The sequence below is a fragment of the Sander lucioperca genome, chromosome 1 (assembly GCF_008315115.2).
Source record: "Sander lucioperca isolate FBNREF2018 chromosome 1, SLUC_FBN_1.2, whole genome shotgun sequence".
NCBI classification, from domain to species: domain Eukaryota; kingdom Metazoa; phylum Chordata; class Actinopteri; order Perciformes; family Percidae; genus Sander; species Sander lucioperca.
In genome coordinates this window covers 49,506,426-49,533,654 of record NC_050173.1, presented here as the reverse complement: position 1 = coordinate 49,533,654, position 27,229 = coordinate 49,506,426, and the positions used below count along the sequence as shown (strand labels likewise).

General features: G+C 39.9%; 1 protein-coding gene across 3 annotated transcripts; it reads right to left on the bottom strand.

Annotated features, from left to right (window-relative positions):
- Positions 1-27,031, bottom strand: stag2b (stromal antigen 2b). 3 transcript variants are annotated; one of them, XM_031280092.2, is made up of 34 exons: positions 26,714-27,029; positions 24,515-24,643; positions 24,348-24,429; positions 23,388-23,531; positions 23,177-23,273; positions 22,921-22,997; positions 22,540-22,744; positions 21,254-21,405; positions 19,037-19,110; positions 18,780-18,903; positions 18,148-18,246; positions 17,891-17,970; positions 17,584-17,691; positions 16,876-16,987; positions 16,639-16,756; positions 16,439-16,542; positions 15,671-15,763; positions 15,478-15,567; positions 15,140-15,343; positions 14,533-14,603; positions 14,346-14,433; positions 14,156-14,236; positions 13,944-14,036; positions 12,424-12,598; positions 12,131-12,270; positions 11,779-11,880; positions 11,528-11,676; positions 10,133-10,261; positions 9,689-9,915; positions 6,043-6,265; positions 5,061-5,168; positions 4,831-4,957; positions 1,785-1,862; positions 1-819 (listed from the first exon to the last, which is right to left on the bottom strand). In XM_031280092.2, the coding sequence occupies exons 2-34, from the start codon at positions 24,556-24,558 to the stop codon at positions 796-798; spliced, it is 3,822 nt and encodes a 1,273-aa protein (XP_031135952.2). In that variant the 5' UTR covers positions 24,559-24,643; positions 26,714-27,029; the 3' UTR covers positions 1-795. The 3 variants fall into 3 exon arrangements, with proteins under 3 accessions (XP_031135952.2, XP_035861112.1, XP_035861114.1); XM_036005219.1 differs by having other exon boundaries at positions 796-819; positions 26,841-27,031; XM_036005221.1 differs by lacking the exon at positions 26,714-27,029 and adding an exon at positions 26,370-26,393 and having other exon boundaries at positions 796-819.
- Between the last annotated feature and the right edge of the window lie 198 nt (positions 27,032-27,229).

Here is a 27,229-nt window from a genome sequence, read left to right as displayed (position 1 = left end):
TTGTTAGGGGGGGGAGGCATCAAGACACATTTCTCTAGTAGATGGAGGTTAAGGAGTGGTCCAAATCTTGGAGTAAGCTCTAGGACTTACTGCTTAACAGTGTGGAGCGTTCAGTGGACTCTGGGAATCTTCACAGCATAAAGGGATCATGACTGATTCTATGTGACAGCTCAACATCTTAACCACCAGTGGTTACCAGGACCTCAAATCAGGCCCAACAACAGGGAGAAGAAACTTTAGAGATAGAGGGAGAGAACAAAAACCAAAGGAGCACAGAAACAAAAAGACCTCCATCCACTTGGCTAACACAGTACAAGCAAGCTACTACAGTCTGTTTATAAATTACTACTTCACACCTGGTAACTTACTACAATTGTAAAAAGGGTTAGACATAAACAAAAAAATGTATCTTAAGTTAAACACACCAATTCATCCCTGTTTAAAAAAAAAAAAAAAAAAAAAAAAAAAAAGGGGAAAGAGGAAAAAAACAAAGAAGAAGCTATTATGGATTTCTCTTCAGACATATTCATTTCTAATAGGTTTGGATGTGGCCTGTTACTTACCCAAGATTATAAAAGTAAATATTTGAAACAATGTCCTCTCTGAGCAAGCAACACTGAGTGTGGGTTGTCATTGGTCCACGTGGAGTACAAGCCAGAATTCTTCTTTTTTTTAATTTTTTTTTTTTTTTTGCTTTTTCTTACAGAAAACACTTCTGTTTTCGCATCTAAAATTCTCTTTAAATACAAAGCGCCTCTTCTGTTATCCCAGCGTCAAAATCATCTGGATATTAGCTTAAAACATTGACACCCCAAGGACCTAGAGGAAACCCAAAAAGAAAAAATATTATTAATAAGTTAAAGAAAATTCATTTGAAAGAAATTGGTATGCATGTTGATATTTATATTGTTGATTTTTTTTTTGACAATTTACTATATTTTAGTTGCTGTAAATGTGTTTAAAATATGCTCTTCACCAACCCAACATCATTTCTAACATTGTGTAAAAGTAATTCAGAGTGGAAAAATGGATCTGAGGCAGACTTGTTCTAAGCAGCCAGAAGTGTGCTGCATGTTGTTTCTTTGTTAGAAAAAGCTTAATAGAACTAGACGCTACGCGTTTGGTTAGGCTACCGTTTTCTGCTGTGATATCTTTTGTGACAATGAAATTATTCAAAGCTGAAAAAACACATACACACACACACACACACACACACTTTACAGTGCTTTATACTGAGGAGCCCTGCATTTCAAAGCCCAGCGTAAGAACAAGCCCTAAGGCAAATCCCCAGGGTTTCTTAAGGTTGGGACACGTTGAAACAAGAATTTAAGGCCTGCAGTACATTTTGAAATAAATAAAATTTGGCGTGTTTACACAGGCAAAAAAGGATGGCTTTGCAACCAATAAGAAATGTGTTTGGCTGCAGAGCATGCAGCTGGTCAGCTGAACATGTCTAAATGTTTTGCACAGCGCCCCAAATACAACATGCTTGTTGAGTTAGTGCTCCATGTAATGTGACTGGTTGCAAGCCATCTGTTCTCAATTTACTTCCACAGAGTTATAATAATTTAAGTCCAACTCTTGAATAAAAAAGTCACTAGTTGAGTTAGCTCTTACTGTGTCTCACTTAATCTCACCAGCTGGTCATTACAAAAACACACCTCCAGTCTACGTGAGTATGCGGTATTTATATACATAGTCTAAGAACAAATTTGGAGTACGTCTTTGGTAGTAAGCATTCAAGGTAACTAAAATCTAAGTGATTGAGTGTGGATGCTTCTTACCGATTCATCCATGATAGAAGCAGGGTCAAAGTAGTCTGGCTTGAGCTCAGACCTTTCACGACGGTTCTTGGAGGGTGGCTGGAAGAGAAAGACTGTTTAGAGCAGATACTCCAACTTTCCCTGCTTTGGCAGACAACCAATGAATATTTGAACAATCTTTGCCCATACTAAAATTTAGGGCAGAACAATACTGAAAAATACAAAAACAATATTGTGATATTATAGACTTACAATACACAATACAATTAGGGTTGGGAACCGAAACCCGGTTCCAAATTAGAACCAATTCCAAAATGCCAAGAACCAGGTACCCATTGAAAAAAAAAGAAAAAAGAATTGGTTCTGTTTATTGGTTCCAACTACACCTGTTGCTCTTACTGGACGATGCTGCGCAAAGCGATACATTTCGTTTAGTTTCTGCAGTATGGGCAAGATGAATAAGAGTTGGAGCACAGAGTAGCCGCAGTTTTCCACTCGCTACTAGGGCGAGGACGATACGCTTTTGTCCCGATTTGATTCTTTCACAAAACATGGGTGCAGATTCTATTTGTATTGCGATTTTCATTTCCTTCTTTAACAAAAACAAAAGTTGAATAATACACTTGTAGAGATAATATATCATGAGACATTTCTAAAGAAGAATGCACATCACATCTTCAGATAGTCAGTCGGACATTTATTTACTTTGTAAAGAAGTACATAACATTTTCTGCTTTCGGTCTGTTCGGCTGGAAACGAATGAGATGGTGTAATCGCCGTCAGCGGTACCGTATAGACAGAGAATATTTAGGTGAATCATTGGTTCAAAATAAAATGAAAAAATATTGATTCTAGGAAAAATAATTGATTTTAAAAATCGTTGCAAAAAAATTAATCACGATACATACGGGTTTTTTTTTCCCACCACACCTGCTCGCTGCACATCAGACACATGATTCTCAACCCAGTAGTAGGTTTTTCCTAAGACACAATGAATGTTCTTTTGCGTTTTAACTCGTATGTTGTTTATATTGACCGCCATTTCACGTATACAGTAAACAAGCCTGCCTGCGTTTGCCTCCATGCAGCGTGCAACCGTTTATCCCGCCCCTCGGACTGAGCCCTGCCAATGGTGAGTTCCCAGACCCAACATCTTGATGTGGGTCTGGCTTGTCAGGCTACTCCTACACCTCAATTTGGAAAGAATTTGACACAGATGCAACAAATGAAGTGAATTTAGAAAAAAACTAGGGCAGTTGTTCAATTTTATGGTTGATTCAATATGACATTTGGATCCTTTCTTATAGAACGCACCACTAGCGCAAGCATCCAAAATAGACATTTGTCTGTAATCAAATTTAGTTCTAGCTTTAAACTCCTCATACATAGTTCTGTGGTGCTGGGGTAAATGGTCAAATAAATTAGTCATGTTGCCTCGAGTTTTAGCGACAGTTGCAAGGCACCGTCAACAGAGTCTTTCATCGTCTTTAAAAAAAAAAGCAAAAACCAGATATATCCTTCCCCACAGCTTCCCCATGATCTTTTTGTCCTCTTTATTCATTTTGATGTTGTACACAAAGATCAACACAAGCTGCTTGTTAATGATTTTTGCATGCTAAAACAAATCAGTCTTTTCTTAGAATAACTGAGTTATTCCCCATGCAGAGAATGCATGCAAAACCAATAACCAAAATGTAATAAAATCAGGATATATTATGGTCTCAGGCATGAAAAAGCTAACTTAGTTACTAAGCTGTAACAAAAATCAAACTGAATGGAAAAACCCCTGAAAGGGCTTGACAAATTCTGGAAAATATTGGGCCATAAAACTAAGAAAAGCTCAGATTGATGAGTGCTGATCTGCCTTTCCTGACACTGATGGTCTTTAAATGCAACAGTCAAAAGAAAATGATTAAAAACCAATGATGCTAACAAAAATCACATCACATAAAATGGGGTTTCACTGCCCAATCTCCACCACACTGGTTTCTAAGGCAGCTAATAGGGGTGTGCAAAAAAAACCGATTCACATTCGAATCGCAATTCAAGCTCTGATTCAAAATCGATTCATAGAATTCCAAAAATCGATTCATATTTTTTTTTTTGTATGTCTACTGCAATCAAATGGGAAAAGTAACTACATTTACATACTGTGAATCGTTTTTTTTTTTTTTTAATTGAGAATCGTTTTTGAATCGAAAATCGATATTGAATCGTGACATTTTCTGAATCGTGCACCCCTAGCAGTTAAGGTTTTTTGTTTGACTCCACATGGGCCCAAGATGGTGCTGCTGTCCGCCTGACATGCAGTCAGGATCTTTGGGCTGCTAGTTCTTAGCTGGCGCAGGGTATAGCGTGCTAAGAACTAACAAGGCTAACTGAGAATTTCAGGGCTTGTGTATCAGAGTTTGGGAATGTTGGTCCTCCGAGTATCTCAGAAGAATTGAATCAAATTTCAAGCAACGGTTTCTTGCTGCATGACATTGAAGCGAGTATTGTGACTTTATAATAATCAGACCGTGATGAGTCTCCAGATGCAACATCTGGCCATAATATCCTAGGAACAGATGTTACATTAGTAGAAACAACAGCAACTAATATTGCCACTTAATGGCAATTTTACTAGGTGTCTAAAAAAAGATGTCTGTTATGTAATTTGATCTTCTGAGACACGCAGGTGAGGGAGACCCAAGCAGGACACTGAAGGTGTTAGGGTTGTAAGTTCGGAAGGGATAACAATATACAATCAACTTGTTAAATTATTATAACTGGTACAGAGGAATTTGTAAACCACATTAGTCATGAGATAAAATTGTTGGGTTTTAAAGGGTCTGTTATCTAGGAGCTTTGAAACAAAACATTCAAGAACAGAAACCAAACGGTGATTGGTAAAAGATCGTCGGTGATCGTCTTTCCCCAAAAACCTTAGTAGGACATTCCTACATTTTGCCTGTGCAGTATATGCAAGATTCATTTTAAAAATAAAAAATAAATGATTTAAAGAATAATGTATTTTTAATTAAGTACAAATTAATAAACACTTAATTCAGTTAAATGTGGATCTTACCAGATCAATGTCCATGGTGTCAAAGTCCATGCCTTCATTGAGGTCATCCATACGACCCTCAGATGACATCATCACATCCTCCACAATCGGCTCTTCGTCTTCCTCCATGAGCCCAGTACCGCGACGACTGCAACATAAAAACATTAAACAAATATGGAAACAAACCTTTAATGAGACTTTCACAGGCAACTCTATGTGCAGGTGGGTGTGTGTGCAGGTGTGTGTCTTACATAGCATGCTGCAGATTGGTCCTGAGCTTGGCGTAGTTCATGGCTCTCTCCTGCTGTTGGCGTGCCTCTTCTTGCTGTCTTTGAGCCAGCATCCACGTCACCTGGGAACTAAATGAAGAAGGGTGCACTAATTAGCAAGGTTTTCAATCCACATGTGTTTGGTGATTTAACTGAACATACCACAAGGATGTCAGATACAACTATATAGATAGCCCACTGGCCTGACGCCTATGAAAAGTCTGGTTGGATAAATAAACTAATCAGTTACTGTCCCAGTAGGGCCAACACTTGGCAGGCTGTTAAGTACACACATTTTGCACCCTCAAAATTAATAGCAGGCAAATGGGAAATTTCATTGAACCCTGTCCTAATGTATTTGGGCTCATGTTCCAGTCCTCTGATCGCATTCTCAGAGAGTAAGTGATCCACCTGGATATGGGCCTAGATACATTTTAATCATCTTGTTATAGGAAGCATTAGGATGCAAGGAAATAACAGATAATTAACTAAAATGACCATCAAAGAGTTTCTGACATGCTGGGGCATCACAGCAAATGAGGAGGAGTAAAGGTGATGTTGACTGTGGAATTCAGAAGTCTAAGAATATGCCTTGGCACAATATTCAATGAAAAGTTTGTGTGAACCGAGGAGCTAAAAGATTGATTGAAATATTCATATTAATTACGCCCCCTAAGGGAACTTGTTTTTATATACATAAATTAAAAGCAAGAGTGAACACTAATAATATAAATCTTAAAGGTTATAAGTAATGGGTAAAATGTTTTACTGGATTTTTAATTTTACTGGACTTAATTTACTGGATTTTGGACTAAAATATTATGTAGTGAAGTTGTTTTCATTTAAACTTTGTAAAAAATATCTTGTATTTATTGAACTGAAACTCCCTGTAACATGTATGGTACTGAACTGTGAAGTAACTGCTGCATTATACCTCAGGAATGCAACAGTGAGCCATACATACTTGTAATCCATAGGTGTTTGGTGGTGCTGAGGCGTCTGTTGATGGTGTTGTGGGTGTTGGTGGGGCTGCTGCTGGTCATGGGGGAGGGGGTAGACCCCCATGAAGCTGTCATCACGACCCCTCTTAGGGTCTCGCATGGCAGTGGAGGTGAGGTGGGGGGACGGCAACATTACTGGGGTCTGCATGCTCTGCTGCCACACCTCGCTGCTGCTGCTGCTCTCCTCTGGAAAGCAAGGTCCAAAGTGACAATCTTGTTTTTAAGGGCCCAACATTTCACCCAAGTTATAAAATTTCCTCCCAAGTCCCTAACCCATAAACAATGTTGAGTTTCAAAACAAAGTGTGAACAAATGTAGGACTGTTACCGAGTAGTTTACCAAAACCAACCATAGTTTGTCCATTATGAAGACCTTTTAAGAAATGTCAGGATGTTGGCATAGTATTTCCATATACACATTTGGGATATTCTCATAGGACTAGAGAACTGGATGGAAATGACCGTCAGGGTTTCCCGCAGAAAATGTGTTAGTTAAGATGGCAGGGTGGGGTTTGCCGTCAGACGGGGGGGGGGAAGACTACATACAGACTCTGTACTACATTTAACAAGTATTTATTAAACACTAAATATTCAGTTTAAATAATAATATTTAATTAATAAATTATATTTATCTATATGGCTATCTGCCACATGGCGAGTAAATGTTTGTACCAAAATAGTTCTGTTTTTCAGTCTTCATTTTGGTGAAGGTACAGCTACTTTCTTCTGCAGGTCAGAGCTTCGCGGACACACACACACACACACACACACACACACACACACACACACACACACACACACACACACACACACACACACACACACACACACACACACACACACACACACACACACACACACACACACACACACACACACACACACACACACACCTTCTGTTTACTGATAGACTGTCGCACTAGCTACTGCTAATGCTTGCTCTTGAGGCAACCACTGTAATTGTTGGGGCTTCATAAACTACAGAGTGTGGTCTAGACCTACTCTATCTGTAAAGTGTGTCGAGATAACTCTTGTTATGATTTGATACTATAAATAAAATTGAATTTAATTGAATAGCTAGCGTTTAACTCAGGCTAATTAATTAGCTAGTAAGTGGTGATTTTTGCCAGCCAGCCTTCCAAAAGAAAGCACAATGAAATTAAATGTTAACCGATCATTAACCGTTGACCAACAAGCAGGAAACGGAGTCTCAGTTCACCGTCCGGGAGGGTCTGACACACTTTCCGCACTCCATGACCGCAGACAGCTGTAGGCTTGTACCAGTTAATGTTCTGTGCAGTGTCGGACACATGCGGTGCTTGCGAGACTGACACAAGTCCACAGTAGGGGTGGAACGGTACATGTATTCGTTATGAACCGAAACGGTACGGGCATCTTGGTTCGGTTCATGAATTTACACGGAGAATACACGGTATAAAAATAAATAAAACTTGCATGCAAATTATTTAATGTAATGAGGAACTACTGTTAGACACGTGGTTCTTTAGGGACACCTAATCTGTAGCCCCGCCTTAGCTCTGTAGCTCCCAAGCTCTGCCTACATCAGTCAGTCAGTCCAGTGAGTCCACACGAAGCAAACTAGTCCCTTCTATAGGCTATACAACCAAACACGGATGTACTGTAGCTGTATCCATAGACTGTATATAAGAATGGACCAACAGATCCCGTTGCTCTGGACGGAGACCAGTGAAGGCCTTTAGAAGCACTTTTCTGGTGAGCGCTTTTTTTGAATTATTGATCACTAAAATGATAGTTAACATTAGTAATTACACTTAAACAGCTAATGGAAGTCCAAACTGCCTGCGCGCTTCTCCTGTACTATATGGTAATTCCTCTACTATGCGACAGTAAGTCTCGTGGTTATGACACAATCGTTAGCCTATTTTTACAAAAACGTCTGCTACGGAGCCATAACGTGAGGTACAAGGTAATGGAGCCTTTTATACATTGTCGTGTTTCTTTAGAAATAAACAATGGACAAATAAAGTCTTTAAACGCTTCAGATGTAAAGTTATTCTCTGTCAAAGTGACGTCAAAATGAATGGCAGTCAATGGGATGCTAACGGGGGGTGATCGCTTTGTAGCATCAAAATGGCGCCATAGGAGATTTGAGCTCTGAGGCGAAGCTTACCCCCTTGGCTGTATCCCTTCTCGCCTCGACCACAAATGGCCTCCAGGACCGTTTGCTTTGCTTTGCTTTGGTATTAGCTGTTAGCTCCGCCGTTAGCTGTTAGCTCCGCCGTTAGCTGTTAGCTCCGCCGTTAGCGTGTGAAGCTAACACCAAAACAACTGCTCTGTGTAACCGAAGCTGCTCTTTTAACACCCCTGCTCTGTGCATTCACATATGAGAGCAGTGCTTGTCTCCCATATCACACTACTAGCTGATTGTCTTATTTTGTTTACAAGTTCCAGATGGAGTCTGGAGATGATGTGGGGTAATTATTGTTTACTGTTTACATCTTACTTTATACACTTCAAGCTGTTGCAGCTAGCTCAGGGGAAAGACTGGATGACACTAGGTGGTACAGCCTGAGACATGCACAATAAAAAAAATTTGCTTTCTGCATTTTTGTTTTGCTTTTCCCTCCATTGTACCGAACCCAACCGATGTCTGAACCGAACTGTGACTTCTGTGTACCGTTCCACCCCTAGTCCACAGCAACGTGTCCGAGCCTGTCTCCACCGCCTCCACCTGCAGGTTGTACGACGTAGTTAAGGCGGGAGGCGTGTGTTGTTGAGGCGGTCGCCTGAACTGCAAAGTGCTGCGGGAAACCCTGACCGTACACTCACTGTACTCAGAGGTCTGTTCTCACACAGAAGATGGAGTTTGGGATTTACAGTTATAAAGAGTATGCCAGGAATAATCTATAATCCAGTAAAATCTAAAACTAAGACAACTAAGAATAAGGGTCACAACCCTATCAAAATTAGGATGCAAGGAAATAACAGATAATTCATGAGAACACAAATTTGATTTTGACCATTTTATAATATCAGCCTTAGATGAGCCAACTCCTAAATGGTTAATTTTACCACTGAGCACTGCATTTTGCTTCCTTGTAAATGGAATTCATTTTTACATTTAACAATCAAGAGACATTCTTGGTCATGAGCAGGTCTTCAGCAACAACTAAGTGACCCTGTGTGATTGGTAAGGAACAGTTTGACTCTTCTGACTCTCTCCCACCATATGCTGTTTAATCTCCTCACCATCAGCTCGGCTGGCTGAGCCATGCTGGTAGAATGCATTTGGGTTAATCTGGGCTCCAACTCTGCTTTTGTAATATCATTGCTGTGCTAGGTTATAATGTATGTTGTTCTCATGAAGACCTATTTTCAGTGTGTTTGTGCATTGATAGGTATCAAGGAGTTTCGACTGATTGTTGTTTATAGTAAATAAAAAAATGCCTGTGTCCAGCTTTAAAGATTTAAACAATTATGCAGCTGCCTGCACAAACTGAACTGTACTAAAGTCAACAACAATTTTTCTCTGAAGTGAATTGTTTTTTTTTTTTGTGCGTTTTGTTTTTTAAACTCCCATTATTAACCCCACTATTAATGATTTTGTTAGTTGCTTAGTGTGCAATACCTTCTGGCAGCTTCCTCTTGGCTGCTGAAGTTCCAGCTGTAGCAGCAGGAGGCTTGATCTTCTTGGAGCGGATGGAGGAGCCTCTGCTGGAGTAGCCACTCATCACTGACATGGTATCGTCATCACCACCAGCCTGCAAGGAATTCCTGTAGGAGATGAGGGGGAGCCAGCAGTCCTCTCGCTGCAGTGCCATCTGGAACGTCATGAAGCGCTCCAGGTACATGTGGCTGAGGAGAAGAAGGAGGTCACATAGACAAGATGAACAAACTCATGCATCTTAACACACAACCAGGTGCACATTCCAACTGGCGGGGTAAAAAAAAGCCTCATATCAACCATGCCACACAGACACCAGTTGCACCAGTTGTCACAAACACCTGTTACACTGAGACACTATAGCCTCCCACCCATCAGCTCAGCAGAGAAAAAAAAAAAAAAACTTACACAGTCCTCTTGTCTTGTCTCATAAGCTTGGAGGAGAACTCGCTGAGGATGTCCAAGAAAGCCAGGTTAAGGGGAGGGCCTCCATCTCCATGAGTACTAGGATCCTTAAATGCAAACTCGATACCATCCCTGAGAGATGCACAGAGACAGAGAGGAAGAATAACACACAGTGAGCAGAAGCGGTTTCATGGACATTAAACATAAAATAGTTGATCCAAACGTAACTACTTTTTACTATGTCCATGAATGAAAGCTGCTCTCAGGCATGTTTTTATTGTTTTATTCCAAATACTACTTTTAATTTTTACTATTTGTCAAACATTTGTTAAGTGTCATGCTTTTGAATAAAAGCATGTTAACAAATCTCCAAAACCAAGGACATTCACAAACTTTTTGTGCACTTTAAACAAGTCCTGTTATCTGATTTTAATACAAGACACTTAATCTTGTTATCCATCTTGTTCACTTTCTTCTAAACGAATCCTAGTGGTTTAAAGCATTTTGCACCAATCTCTATAGTTCTGTTACACTTACAGGCACACCCTGCATCTCTGTCTGTTTCCCTTGACAGTAGTCATGTCACATTGTGCTATAATGTAATGCTGTGTTACATCACTTTACAAGATTTAACATTTGAAATACTAGATGGAAACAAAGCAGAATCTTTAGTCTGTCTTTAATTACTTAAACACCTGTCGCACATCTGGCATATCTCATTACATAGTGCACACATATGTTGCACAAGTGTATGGGATACCCAAGCTAGCATAGCAAATGTGCATACATCGGATTTCCGGGAACCTGACTGAGATTATAATATAATAATCCACATGAGAGAAACAAAACCAATGTATGGATTGCGTGCCTTTAATACACTAAATTCGCCAATGCTGCTAAAAAGAAACATGTATCATTTAAAAAAATGTTAAAATTACATTCAAAATATTTTCTTACTTTGTCAACAGTTAATGTTTACACACCCTGGTTAGAAATACATGATGTAACAACAGAAACTATTGTTGTTACAAATTTAGGATTACACATTTTGCTACACAAGAGCACAGAGAACACCTTGTGCAGCTCTTTGGATTAGTGTGTGGGTTCCTTAAAGTATGCAACAGACAAGTTTTGTGTTTATAGCACTGTTGCTCTTCTGTGTTTAAACAGCCTGATGGGTTTATACTTAGAAAAACATGTAAATGATGGGAATAGGCAAAACTGCAACATTTTATCACTTAAGCCTCTCCAAAATCCAGAGAAAAAAATAACATAGCAAAAGGAAACAGTATTCAAGGAGCAATTTGTCTAACATGACAATTCCCAGATGCAAGGCCAAAAAATGTAAGAAGAGCAATGCAATGTAACTGTAAATGTAAGAGTTGAATGAAGCCTTACTTGTGCAGCATAGCGATAGCATCCCTTGTTTTGACTTGGTCGAGACCGAAGGTTAGAGAAAAACGTCGGGCCAACTCTTTGATTCCACAGAATGAAGAGGAGGAGCGATCGAACCCATGACCCAGTTCAGACAGCATCTCGTTGAACAGCTAGCAGGAAGAGATAAGTGAAACATTAGATCAACAATCTCTTAAAAATGGGACAAATGAAGAAAAGGTCAGAATTACTGAAACAAAAGTGTGTACACTGACCTGCTGCAGACTGAGGATGAGTGTCTTGGCACATTGAATTTTGTCGATTTGCCGAGTCTTACTCATAGTCTCCTTGATGATGTCACCATAGTCATTGTAATACTGGAAAGAAAAAGAAAACATTACAGGGACATGAAGAATTACCTCTGTATAATTAAGCTTATGTAAATAAGCTTAATTATACAGACAATTAATGCATTGTCTGTCTTACCATTAGACATGTAGTCTAATGGTAAGACAGACAATGCATTAATTCCTGCAACAGCAGATGTCTGTTAAACATCTTTTGTTGCTCCTACAGTTGATGCTCACTGAATTGCAGCACTTTTTAAAAGATGAAAGTTTAACTTACCCTCATGTACTGTTTAAAGATGTCAGCTCCAGTCTTCATGTCTACCACACAGTAGATTATCAATTTACAGTAGGCAGCAAGGAGGTTTCTCCTCTTGTGCAGAGCTTCAATCTTTACTGCCTCATCGTCCTGTTGCCCATCTGAGATGATTGGAGGGAGAAAGAAAAAGACAGCAGTTCCACAACCTGTACATTGGCCGACTTGAAAAACTTGAAAATCCTTTCACTTGCTCTCCTTGCCTATTGGAGCAAGAAAGTAAATGAGCTGCTAGAACTGAACATTTGCATTTGTACCTGTGCTATTTGTGTCATCGTCCTGGTCTATGAAGACATGATTCAAGATGAAAGAGAGCAGTTCAGACTGCAGCGAGTCCTCTGGGGAATAGACCAGAGGCTCCAGGTGTTCCCTGCCTCCGGACACCATCTGGTGGCTGAAGATGAGCAGGAGATCACATAGGATGGTGAATGCCTGTCCAAGGAAAGAGAGAGAAACAACTCAGTGTGCTTAAGTGCAAAACAAAAGGACTCCTTGCAAATTAGGGTTTTAACAAGGTTTCCGAGAATAATTATACAGAGCACATTATTAGGGCTGTCAAAATAACGCGTTAATTTCGATTAATTAATTTGAGAAAAAATAACGCGTTAAAAAAAATAACGCAGATTAACGCAGATTAATCCATTCCATATTGATGTTTGACCCGGAGCCGTTCTAGTCACCATTGGACTGTAAAATGAAGGAGGGAGACGAGAATGTGCTGCCTGGATCATTAACTGGAACATTAACTTGTAAAAATCTTCTTCCTGCCAACCCTGGCTGCCGAAATCTGGTGCCACTGATATGTCTGCTCTTCTCTCTGGTGCTCTGAAGACGATACAGACAACACAAACACCGCTGCATGTGACGCTAGTTAACACTATACTCGACAGCAGCTAACGTTAGCCTACCGCTAGCTAGTAGCTGGATTAAACACGGTTACAATGCTGACAGCTAACGCTGAACGGTGTGAAGTTTGACTGTGTTTTACTGTAGAGGACTGTGACTCAACACCAGGATGTAACAATCTGCAGCTGCCGAGCTGCCGTCGGAAAAACAACACAGACGGCGCGTTCAATGAAACTGGTAAACTACAGCTTCGTGGTGCATTTGAAGTAATTGTAAATGTCCTTGGTGGTTGTTTTTGTTGTTCAACAGCAATTTACTAGTGAAATAAGTTATTATTATTGTTATACGTTATTATTAAATCATTTAATTTTGACCATATGGCCTTAGCAATAAACAAGCCGTTCTTTAATGTCACCGACTGTTGTTTAGTACCCTTTGTTTTCCTTTCTTTTTTTACTTTCTTAAAAAGTATCGGTTCAGGCACCGTTAATTATGTATGCGATTAATTTCGATTAATTAATCACAGAGTCTGTAATTAATTAGATTAATTTTTTTAATCGACTGACAGCCCTACACATTATACATTTGTGAAAATCCGACTTCTTACATCAGTTGTGAGGCACAGAAGGCTTCAGTAACAAGTAGTATCAAAGACTTTATCATCACATATGAACAAGGCAAATGGAGGGTATGCACTGAAGTCACTTGTTCATGCAATGCCACCCTTCTTATTAGGACTTTGTTGCAAAACATCCACTGCAGCTACAATGAATGGCAGCCATACCACTTCTGATGAGTTAAAAGATTTTATCACCTGGCCCAACTGTTGATGATCCCCATTTTATACTTTATGTTCTTGTTTTGCTTTTAAGCATATTTTACTACTACTCCTGCTACACTCGAACATTTGTTGTGCATGCGTCTGTGTCACCTGTTCTTTGACGGCTGTGTTGACATTGGTGAGGTAGCGCTGACACATCATACAGAATGCCCTCATCTGCTTCCTCAGGGTCACCATGTCATCCTGATAAAAAAAAAAAAAAAAAAAAAACACACTTTTTTTCACATCACATTTACACCTATTCAATTCTCTTCAAAACAGTGCAGAATAGTGACGATGAAGTTGGCTTTAGAAGACCTCACCTTTCTGGAGCTGCCCTCAGATGACTTGGCCAGGTGCCACAGGATCACATAGTGGGTACACTGCAGCGAGTGGATGACTATCTGCTCACCAGAAAAACAATCAATCCCACATGGGTTAAAAATAATTACAAAAGTTGACAATTTGTTGGAGTCAAATAAGTTCACTTGGTGCATGTGTATATTTAATAACCTGCTCAGGCATGTCTCCATTCTCTATGCCTGTGTTGAGCAGCTTGAAGTTGCTGGTAAACAGGTCCCACCCCGACAGGTCATGTGCACTGCAACAGATTTGAGAAAGACTCAGTCAGTTTCTGACACATGTACATAGAATCACAGGTTGGCTAAGTGTAGAGGGCACAGAAGAATACATTTCATACTTGTGAAAAGCTGTGATCCTCTTTAGAGTTGACAAAACCTGATAAGCATCATCTTCATCAGCCTCTTCACCCTGGAATGAGAAATTTTGCAACCGTGTTAAATTGTATGGATCAAGAGGTTTACTCGTCTGATAAAGACTGAACCATCTAGAACGGATACAAATGCAAGTTTGTAAATTCTTCAGATGAAATTGAAATATATCTGACGAACTTCTTCGGAGACAATTTGATAAAGTTTTCTTAAACGGTTTCACATACACAATATGTCATCCCTGGAAGGTATGTTTTAATTATTTAGAGAAATATAGCCAAACACACTAAAGGCACACTGCATCAATAAACATTTTTTGAAATTAAATCAATTCATCACAGTTTGAGATTGAAAGTCTTATTTGCAGGTGAATAAAAGTTTGAATTTAGAATGACAATTTATGCGATTATGTAAGGAGGCAGGCACAAGAAATGTCTAGGCAACAATACATATCAAAAGGCAAACATGGCAATGATAATATTAAGTGGTAGAGTTGGATTAGGCCCACTTTAACCAAAGAGCAATGAGTAAACTCCATGTTTAGGAGTGCTGACATGTGCATCCTGTCACTTATACCTCTTGTAGAAAATCCTCCAGTAGCCTGTTGAACTTGTCCACCAGCTCATCCAGCAGCTGTGAGCGGGCAATGTCCACCCTGTTAAAGATTGTGAACTCCTCATTGCAGAGGGCATGGTAAGTCTTGGAGCAGACCTCCAAAACTTCAGTGTCTGTGTGCTTCTCCACAATTTCCCTGATCTGACGCAGCAGGGATTCCAGGTGCTGGATTAGAGAGAAAGAGTGACACATTTTGTGTGATAACAGTCAATGAGGAAGATAAATTACTTCTTCAATATGTTAAATAAACTGAACCAATTTTTCCTAACTTGATTGGTGCTGTCCAATAAGTGTCTTACCTTCTCTAGACGTCCTGTGGTATAAATTTCCAGGTCAAAGTACTGAGGCAGCTGCAACAAGTTAGTCACCTTCTCTGCATCCACAGCGTACTGTAGAACAAACATTCAACATAATATTTCCTGAATGATGAAAACACACCTGAAGCCAACAGCCCTTCAGAGGAGTGCTTGTTGAGAACATGATGTTACAAACCTTGGCCAGTAGAGGGGGCAAAGCCACAGCAAACAGCTCTGTCATTCTGGTTCTGTCATCCAGCTGAGTCTTCTTCTCCTTAGCCGTCATCACCTGAACATAGATGCAGCAAGTTAGATGAAATCCAAAAGAAATAAAAAGTGTCTGTTCAGCACTATAACTATAATCTACATTGTAATGTAAGATTGTGAGATGAATTCCAGATTAATGTTAACATTTAGCTGTCATGTTAGATTTGATAAATACAACAGTCCAGAGGGAAAATAGCTACACATCAACCGTCTACTGGTAATAAGCAGAATATCTGGTAAAATTTAGCATCCCAAATGCGTCAAAACAAGCACAAAACATTGCAGTGCATTCACCAATATCAACCGATTCCAAAACACAAAATAATTTCTCTAATACACTCCCACAAAAACAAGCAACCATGTGTAGAAAACAATCCTTTAATCTTCGGAAATGTCTTAAACATAGCTGTCAGACAAAGCGAAGAAGAAAGCAAAAGGTTGAAAAACAATCCAATACACTACTAGCATTTAGAATTGTTAGATTAAAGTTATTTAAAGACATTACTGTAACTGTGCAAGTGCAGTTAAATGGACATGTTTGAACAGTCTTTGGACTCAGCTTGCACTGACCCAGCTCTGAAGTTAAGTAAGTTATCAATGCTCAACTGCCATCATGGGAATCCCAAGACAGTCAGGCCCATGTTAGAAAAATCTGAATTATAATCTTTTACCCTTTTACTTTCATAAATCTTCTTACCCTCTTTCCTGTGCCCCGTCCAACAGGTGGGTGGCATTCAGCGGCCTGGCGTACAGTGCACAGCATGATTTCAATCAAGGCTGTCTCTTGTCTGTCTGTAAGAGCTGCAAAAAACACAAAGCAATCACCATGATCTGTATCCTGTTTGTGCTCTGAACAATATACAAGTGACATAGGTTTGCAAGAAACCAGTGCCGTACCTTCCTCTCCTGGCAATGGGTCATCTAGCAGTAAGCTAATCATACACTCCCAGTCCTTCAGTAGCTCTGCACCACATTCCCAGAGAGAGTCCACTAGGTAGGCTGCATGCTCATGGAGCTAAGGAGAGAAATGTTCGCACAAATTAAGGAGGGGTGGTTCAATTGCTTACATACCATCAATAAAGACAGAAACTGGAGCCTATATGTATAGTAAAGAAAAATAGCCTGATAACATACCTCACTCTCCAGGAAGAAGAAGACAGTGGTCTTAATGAGGTTGGCGTTGGGGCTTTGTCTGCCTCTCCTCTTGGGGGCACCTTCCTCCTCTGGTTCTCGCTGGCTGAACAATCTTTGAGAATATTAATCATTAGTTGGCTATCACACAAAAGCATCCCCCACATAATCCTCCAACTGCATTTCTCAGAAGCAGGAAGGGGCCTGCCAAATTAAAACTCAAACTAAGCTGAGAACTGACTGACTTGTAAAATCAAACCGGTCATTGAGCAACTTAACAATCTTAACTATTGGAGTAGCCTGTCAGAGTCAGATACATTTTTTTTTTTACAGTTTGTAGTCTCATCTTAAAGAGTTTAAAAAGTAACTTAACACAAGGCAGTGTTTTGCTGCCCTCTCTAGTTGATAGTTTTACTTCTGACCACAGGTGGTTAGATGTGTGCCCTGTACCTGTAATCACACCCAACAGTGACCTCCAGTGTAAACTACTGGAGGTCAGCAAAGACTAGATTTTCAGGGATTATGTTACTCTTTAAATTCTTACTTATCCTGAAATTCCCACTAAACTGTGGGAAATCCCTTGTTCTTTCTCCTCCTTCCGAAACCTGCCTCTAAATTTAGTTTCCTGAACTCATTCTATGTTTCTCTGTTCAGTGATATACACCGATTTGACTCCTGTTCAGTGATACATTTGATTTATGTCTGACATACTTCTTAAAGAGGAATTCTCCAGCTGCAATGGCGACAGGCCTGTGTGCCGAGTAGACCAAGTGATAGACGCTCTCACAGTCCTCAGGCGTCAACACCTCATCCGTACTACTGCAGAGACAAACACAAAGACTCAGTCACCTGCCGTTCCAAAGTAGTTGTCAGTAGCACACATGTACTTGATGTAATTTTTGCATAGTGTACAGGGGCTTGCCCTTTATGTACAGACTACGGCCCACTGATATGTGTCAAAAAAACTTGGGACTACAACAGTACTCATTAAATACCTTAAAAAAACATAGCCACTTACTTCAATACAAGAGTGAGTAGTTTAATTGCTTGAACTGCAACATCATACTCTTTGTCAAGAGTCATGGAGACAATACGGTCCTATGCAAAGAGAGAGATAACAGATTTAATGAGGTATTTGGCTAAAAGGATGCTGGAATTCTGTCAGTCCAATCACAAATATATGTCCGTAAAGCATGAGCCCCAGTGTTTGCTGCTGTCTAAGAGTGTGAAACAAAGTTGGAGCTGTGTTGAAATTGTCCAGCAGGTGGTGCTGACCTTAAAGCGACTGGTGAAGAGTTCCAGTCGTGCATTGAGTTCTCTGTTGTAGTAGAGACCCTGCAGAGCTGTCAGACACTTCAGACGTACCTCACCTTGCTGGAATAGAAAATTAGAAAACATCATGTATTGTTTCATAAACCAGTTTTCCCCCTTTTTCACAAAACTAACTGAAATAAACCAACTTTAAAAAGTGGAAAACATTAATAACTAAAACTCGCCTGTTTTTCTTTTTGATTGCCTATTAGATCGATGCTGGAGTAACAGAGAGCTTCGTTCTCAATTGTTATGGCTACACTTAGTGTACAATTGAGTCATTGATTGTGCCTTTAAGAGCCCTGCACACCCACACAGGTGTTTTCACTTATTCTGGCTGATTAGACATCTGCTCAGACTGGGAATTATGTGGCATCGCTTCATGTAATAATACAATTTCTGCTACACTAACAGGTGCAACACAACTAACAGGATAAAGGGGGAGATTCAACTCAATTATAGTCTGTGCACGTCCACACAGTCCGGAAAAGATGTCTGGTCAGGAAAATAAAATGAGAACTGCAGTGGACCATAGGGACTTTAAAGAATCTTAACAAAAAAAAAAAAGAGTTAAAAGACAACTTCCTGTAACCCACCTTATCATGCATCGTCCATCCCACATACTTCAGATAGCTGTCGTTGAGGAAGGCATCGCTATAGAGTTTCATCCACACTCCAATCTCTTCTATACAGATTGCCCTGATTTCTGCTATCGCATCACTGTTGAAACATTATATCATTATTTGTTAAACAAAATACAATATGTTTGCTATATCCGCATCAACAACCAGTATCAAAGTCATCTTTTTTTTTTTTTTTTTTAATAAAAGATGTGCATTATGTGAAGCCATACCGATATCGGTGAACAAACACTCCTTTGAATATTGCATTCATCATATTTTCAATCTCATCCTGATTTTCTTGGAGCTGAAATAAAAAGCACAAAACATGAGTAAGCAAATGTATTTGGTCAAACATGAAGACTAACTGACTAGTATACTACAGTAAGAGGTGACCAGGAGGCATTGTTAACATAACAAGGTATGTGTGACAGCCAACTATGCCACCATGCTGTGGAGTAGCTGCACAGTGAACTAACAGACGGATGCACAGTGGGATCTGCTCGTTATATAACCTAATAAACGGAAAATCCTACTTAAATAACATTCAGCACAACACAGTCAATGTGGGTCCATCACCTACAGAGGTGCTGTGATTCTAAAAATGGAACAGATTAATGGTCAGAGACAAGAGTAATTCCCAATTATTTACTCTTAGACACATTACTGTGACTGGTTAGCTTGTTTACAGGGTGGCTGTGTGCAGGTGCCCTTCTGGATTTGCCTGATAAAATGTCATGTAGGAAGATTATTTTTTTAATCAATTTGGATTTCAATTTTTAGTTCTTTTGGCATTCTGGTCAAATTCTTGTCATGAATTGAGTACAAAAAGAAAAGCTGCCATGGGGCTGAGTGATGTTTTGATTAGATCATCAGTCAATGATCGGTGCCATACGTTGTGTAAGACACTGTTGAGACTTTTGTTAACTTAGATGATGACTGCTGACATTTAATTCTGCAGACAATTATAAACCTGCAGGCAATGGACACCGTCCCGCTTGACGGTTACTTAGTTTGGCAGGAAAAGAGGGGATGGGTTCTGAGGACTTCCTGCAGAATATTAAAACGATTAAACTCTGTCATCAGGCTCAAAACCAATCATCTAACATCAAAGAACATGGGATGTCAAGTAAAATCATAAATGAAACAACCCACTTATTTTTATAAAACAGCCACTTTTCATGTCTGTAAAAACATAGTCAGACATGTTTTTGAATATGACAAGCTAACCTGATGTAATGGGTGTTGATGCTGCCTTATAGTTTAATAAGGGTGGGAACATAACTATTCACGTCTTCTGAAAAACAGAAGCTGGTTTGAATTCTGTAGTGATGGAAAAGAAGCGGAACCCTCTACTGTGTTGTTACCAACAATCCAGAACACCCTCACTGCTTCCCGCTAGTACCAGTAAAACCCATTGTTTTCCATAACTCTGTACAGGCGTTTATATTACATAAACAAAGAACAGTGCATACATATCACATCAATGAGCGCACACTAAAAAGGGTCTGTTGTTGCGACTCTCAGCTTAAGTTACCACTACACCACTGCTTAAAATCACCTGCATCTTGGGCGCCTGGGTGGCTCACCTGGTAGAGCGCGTGCCCATATACAGAGGCTCAGTCCTCGATGCAGTGGCCGCGGGTTCAATTCCGACCTGCGGCCCTTTGCTGCATGTCATTCCCCCCCTCTCTCCCCTTTCATGTCTAAGCTGTCCTGTCACAAATAAAGTCCTAAAATGCCAATCTTTAAAAAAAAAAAAAAAAAAACACCTGCATGTGGGCAAAATTTTCCAAACCACTTAGCATTTGTTTTATCCAATGAGTATATATGGTTGCGTCCGAAATCGCATACTATGTACTACATACTCAACATGTATACTATCGTTCAACACACTTTTGTGTTAATAAACAGTAGTGTGTATCTTTTCAAATGCACTAAGCTGTAATTTTCCACGTCATTTCCTGGGAGCCTCCTTGCTGTTGGAGACACGTAACCTTGGTAACCCCTGCGGACCTCCACTCTAGCGGCATAGTCAGATAATGCTTAAATTACTACAAAAAGGAAAGCATCCAGACCAACAGTCGCAGGTGACAAAATCACAGATTTTAAATATGTACAAATGTAAAGTAGTGTTTTTGACGTTACAGAGCTGCCTTGGTTGCGGTCCGTTTGTTTGTATTTGTTTACAATGCATTGTGGGATACTTTTGCCCGGCGTAGTGTTAAGTGTTTGCATACTGTAATATTTCACCGGAAATAGTATGCAATTCACTTACTATTGGTTTAATACTAAGATTTCTAAAAAATCTCACATACTGTGTTAGCCTACTAAATATCATGTTAGTATGGAATTTGGGACGCAACCTATGTCTAAATACAAAAAGCATGTGCATAGGTAAAAGGTTATTTTAAAACAAGGGCAGCAAATTGCCATGTGGCCACCCTTACCTCTTTGCGTTTCTGCAGAAGCAGCTCCAGTCTGTCATTAGCCCTTTTGGCCACTATCTTATTCCTCTCTGCCTCATACTGTCGCTGAGTGTTGTCCATGTTGATGCTTAAGTTCAGAGCTACATTCACCAGGGCTGTCATCAGCTTCATGGCTGCCAAAAACACAAGTAACATCAAGAAATGAGAATATTGCACACATAACACTAACTCTTTAATGTAGTAGTCAATTAATAATTGTCTTACAACTCCAAGTTTGCGAGTTTACCAGACACTTTATTGTCTATAGTGTCATGGATGTGCAACATAAACTAACCCCTGGATATAATGTCATCTGTAGGTGCCCTAACCTGAAAGGCAGATATAGTATTTTGTGTGTGTGTGTGTGTGTGTGTGTGTGTGTGTGTGTGTGTGTGTGTGTGTGTGTGTGTGTGTGTATGTATATATATATATATATATATATATATATATATATATATATATATATATATATATATATATATATATATATATATATATACACACACACATACATATATATCTTTCAGAAATTTTATTTCAAATTTGTTACCCTTTTTTACCAAGTAAGACCGCAGATGGGACTACGTTATACAAGGTAAACAAACTCCACACACTAAGAATATAAATCGGTCCACTTTTAGTTGAAGACATCAGTATTACACAGGGAATCATGTAAAATAACACTGCAGCAACGGACCCGCTCCAACCTGGCAACTGTAACAAAAGCATGTTACAGTTGTACACAGACAGGTAAGGACAAAGATGTTTTCCTAGACAGAATATTACATGAATGTTTTGTGGTCATACCACCCACCTGCTCATTACGACCGTTTATATAAAATAAAAAAAATAAAAAAATAAAAAAGTATGATGCTGCTGCATAATAGACATTGGCTGCATGTTCTGCATTTTGCCTCTGGTTATTGTAGAGCACATGATCTGCCCTATTGGGAGCCTTTGGCACTTTATTTTATCGGGTAAATCTACCTACACTGCTTGTTATCTGAACACAAGCACAGCTAATGACAAAAGGTGTGTGTTCTCCACTATACAGGTGCAACAAAACTAAAAGGTGGTCTGATCACGAAAAATAAGTTAAAACACCTGCGTGTGTGCCATGAATGTTTAGTGGCTTTATCAGTAGTTATATTATATTATTTATATATATATATATATATATATATATATATATATATCCTTTACTAATACGCTACAGAAAAATATTTTTTGATAAGCCAGTACATAAATGCAGACATCGTTCATCTTACCTGCCAGTGTTGAGGTGTGTCTGAAGGCTCGGACTTGGGAGTCTGATAGTCCAGTGAGAAGGGAGATGACTGTGTCCATCATGTACTCATCATAGATGATACTGTATTGACACTGGCGCACTAGCACCGAAATGAATTCACAAAAGCTTGATTTGAACTTTTTCCACTGGGGTCCTGCTATGGTTAGAGGGTAGTCACCACTGTCCTACAAAGGCCACAGAAGTAAGAACATCAGGAAATGCAATGACAAACCATGACTACAATTGTTGTCTATCCTGCAAAAAGTTAGCAAGTTCTTTTGTTCTTGGCAAATAAAATAATTTGATATTTAATCTGAAATGACACTTAGCAAGATTTATGGTAATGATAAAGTGCAGTTACCTCATCAAATTCTTCTGTCATTCGTCGGATGATCTCAGAGTTCTGCATGTTGCGAAACATTTCTCCGCTGACAACACCTGATAAACACAGAGGAGTTAGACAGAAAATAATTTGACAAAACGTGAGGTAGACCAACTCAGGGAGAAGATAGTACCAAAATATGTCTGTAGGACACACATATTCAAATGTTTTGCTCAATGTGTTTAAAAAGGGCAAATCATGGAGTAGGATAACTTAAAAACAGACACACACATACCTTTACATCCCGAGCACTGGATGAAGAAATTGATGAGATCTAGTAGTGCAACATCCCTGTCATGTTTGTAAGACTCAATCCAGTCATCAACAACAGACTGTAGAAAAAGAAGGATCAGAAATCAATTAAGAATGCAGGACATTAGTTTTTTCATGTTACTGAGAAACAGATTTTTACAGTGCGACAATCTCAAACAGCTTGCAATTCATACCTGCATTGCACTCCTGCCCAGCCTCACCACCTCAAACAGCATCATGTTTTCCATGCCATTCTCCTGGTGGTGGCCATTTATCCGACCTGCTCCCTTCCCTCCTTTGCCCTTCTCCCCTGCTGCCTTCTTCCCCTTCTTTCCACCCTGGAACATAATAGAAGACCATAAGGAATGATAAAGTGTGAGAATCACTGCAGAGAAGACAAATCTAGTTTTATACACTTGTCACAAATATCTGTAACTAATAGACACAGTGCTTTGTTATTTGACCAGGATGTCCTGAATCAGGTAGGGATGTTAACGATTAAGCATTTAACCATTAACCGACAATAAGAATTTTGACATATTAATATCAGTTAAAAACAATATTATTAAAAGAAAAATAAATGTTATTAAACATTTTTGCAAGACAAAAGAAAAATAGGCTATACAATATTTTTCTTAACTGCTAGTTAACTTGCTAATACTAACTTTGCACTAGCAAGTTGCGTTTTTTTATTTTTGCTAAGTTTGTGGCTCTCTCGTCTATGGGCTCTCTGCTGGACGGTGTTCACAATGGGGAGCTACGTGACACATGCCACTACATCAATGAGGACTGGTGGATTAAATCTGCCATCCTACACGCAGAGTATGCCAGGCAGACACACATCTGACAACCCTGCAGGTGGATGCAGTGGAGACATACACGCCGGTCCGGTCGCGTGGACATGCAAGCGGTTCCAGGAAAGTGGCAGAACATTGAGGCTGCACAACTGTTACAAGTCTGAAGCGGTCTGCGGACACCGCGTGAGGAAAGTAGGTCCGAGCCTCCCGGAAGCGTGATCTGGGACTCTGTTGACTGCTTTCGGTTAACGGTAAATGATCAGTTAACAAGGCTCTGCAATCGCTCAGAAAAAAACCCTCTAACTTAGAATCCCTAGACCCAGGCCAAGGGCAGAGAGCCATTTGTGCTTTGCATACCTTTCCTTTAGCTGGGGTTGCACTCCTTCCATCGAGATCCTCGGAGAAGTCTGTGTCTGAAGAGAATCGGGTGTCTGTATCCCTGGTAGACACAAGCAAATATTAGATTGGAAATTCATATCAACGTCAACCTGTGAAGCAAACTAAAAGTGAAAGCAAGCACTTACTGAGTAAAGGAGAACTCTGATGGTATTTCTGGTGCTGCTATCATTTCTGTAACATCTTCTGGATAACTTCAACTTATGACTGGCTTGAGATCCTCAGAAAATACAAGACAGGGACAGGTTGCATGTGACCTAGAATATGAAACAGGTTAATTTAGAGGGCTGCACATGCCTTATTTCTCATTTCAACACAGCAGAAATAATAAATGCTACAATAGCAAACATCAAATATGTATATGTTTGCAGAAATCACATCCTCTGTAGTGAGCAAATGTTTCTTTGATGCCGTTCAGAGAAAAAAAACGGTTTCACATGGTAACAGTGGGCGGACACTAAAGCTCCTGTCACGCTCAGCTGTCTGGCCATTGGCTCCCTCCCTTTCTCTGCTTCCCTCGTTTTAAAGACGTCATGCAATGAACATTGGAGTGTCTTCCTCAATGGCCAAATATGGCACTGCCCTATCCGCCCCATACATATCTCAACCTATCAAAAAACAGTATCAACATCAACAAGACACTGCAGGCCACAGATAAACTATTGCATGGTTGTGTGATGTGTAAATTAGTGGCACATACATCAAAGAGAAGAGTAATAGTAACTTTTAAAATAAGGATTCTGACTGTGTCCATTATTCAGAAACAAATGTAAATGCCTCTTTAGGAGTCAGGGAAGACAATAAAAGCAGTCCAGGGACAAGTGTTCAGTCCTGAAAAGGCTAACTTTAACTCCACCCATGATCATATAGCCGCTCTGGGTGCGTTAGGTGTGACTTTATGTCCTAGCAGTACACGTACTGATAACATACACGTGTGTCATTCTTAAATTATAATACCGTTTATGAATAGTGTGCCGACTTTCAAAAAACAATTGTCAGACATAAATCTGATGTAACTAGTCATGGGATTCGCTCTCACAATATCCTGCACATGATGGCCCACGTATGCCAAAATTGAGAATCTTATAAAGCACATACCGGTATGTCATGATCGACGTAAATTCCCCACACCTTCAAAACAGTCAACGTAGACCCATGCAACATCAGCACTATGTATGGTGAAGTTACGACTTTGTGAGTTTTAACTTAACGTTAACTGTGATATTTATAGATATAAGAATCTGTTAACGTGCCTATTTCCTTGATAGTGAGGGGATGCATGACAAGACGACGGGATTCTATGGGTGTAGACTGAAAAAGTGGCGCCAAATCGGTCAGTGTATCTCATAAACTTGTTACTGCTAAGCGAGACTGGACGATCTTAGATCAAACGAAATAGTAAAACCCAATAGTGTTAATTCCTGCAAGTCAACTATGCCACAAACTGCCGACTCAGTCCCCTCCAACATCGCCGACACGGCTACGCTCTTCGTCGGCTCCTGTCAAAATTGACACCGGTGCGCTGCTAGTGCTAGCGCCAATAGATAGCTAAGCAACCGAGGATTTTAGCGTCTTTACCCCCAGCGTCAGCTAACGTTAGTTGAAATTTGACCAAGTAAGTATGCACTACTCATTGCGAACAAACTGTGATTTACCGAACAAGAAGGGCGACAGACCTGTACCGTGCATTTTCGTTAGATATCGAGGACATGCCAGCTTTTTGTAGTGCTATCGTACTTGGATCATAATAACAAAACAACGCAAGCCCTACTGTACTAGCGCATGCTAATATTGGCTAGTACACAATAACGCTAGTCTCCAATGTTTCCAAAGACAATAACTGCCTTCTGTCTTCAAACCAGTCATATCCAGTGCTTACTCGAAGATTAAGCAAATACTCCATAACAGATGTGCTGCAATTAAGGGGCTGACAGTAACTACCACCAGTTAGCTAGCTATGCTAACAGCTACTGCTAACGTTACCTAAAAAAACATCACGTCCTTGCGTCCTCCATCTTGCCTCGGGACTTCCAGTACCGTATTGCATAAGCAACAAACACTTTGTTTACAAATATATAAAGTGCAACTAAGTTGCTTTAGACAATAAAACGCTTCCTTTGGCTACGAACTAAATATTTTGCGTTACTGTGCCAAAAATCCAGTTCGTTAGCTTGCTAACAACCGAAGTAGCCTTGTACCGCGAGCTAGCGAAGCGACTTGGTTGAGGCAGTCATCCGCGCTCTGGGTTCATCTAGTGCTAGCCTGGCTAGCAAAATACAAATCAACTAACTTCCAGATAGCTCTCCGCCATTTTACAGCTAACTTACCTTGTTGTGAAATGCAGGCCCGGCAGAACTTTTACTATTCTTGTACAGCCTCCGTCTGAATTCCACTACAATTCTGTAAAAAGAGTTTAAAAGTCGCGGTCAGAGGCGGTTTCGGACGTTCTCTCACCCCGCTTGCTCCGTAGTTCGGTTTGTTGTTTCGACGACCTGGGAGGAGGAAATCCTGGTGCAGAGCTACCACCTAGCGGCCACAGTACCCGCATCAGATACACTGTTGATGAGCTGACATCTAGTGGTCACTGGTAAATACTACATTGTAAGAATGGTGATTCTGTACTGTGTTTTGTCTTCTCTTACAAGCTGCTGTGGGAAACGGCAAGAGAAACAAAATTAAGTCAAGAAGTCTGAACAATTTCGGTAAAATACTCACTTAAATCTATCTCACATTACATTCATTTTGAACAAGGGGAAAAAAAAGATAATTTCTATACAGTGCTCATTACCACCACGGTTCAGCTTCCTTCCAGAATTTGAAATCACTTAAATGAGCTCATTTGA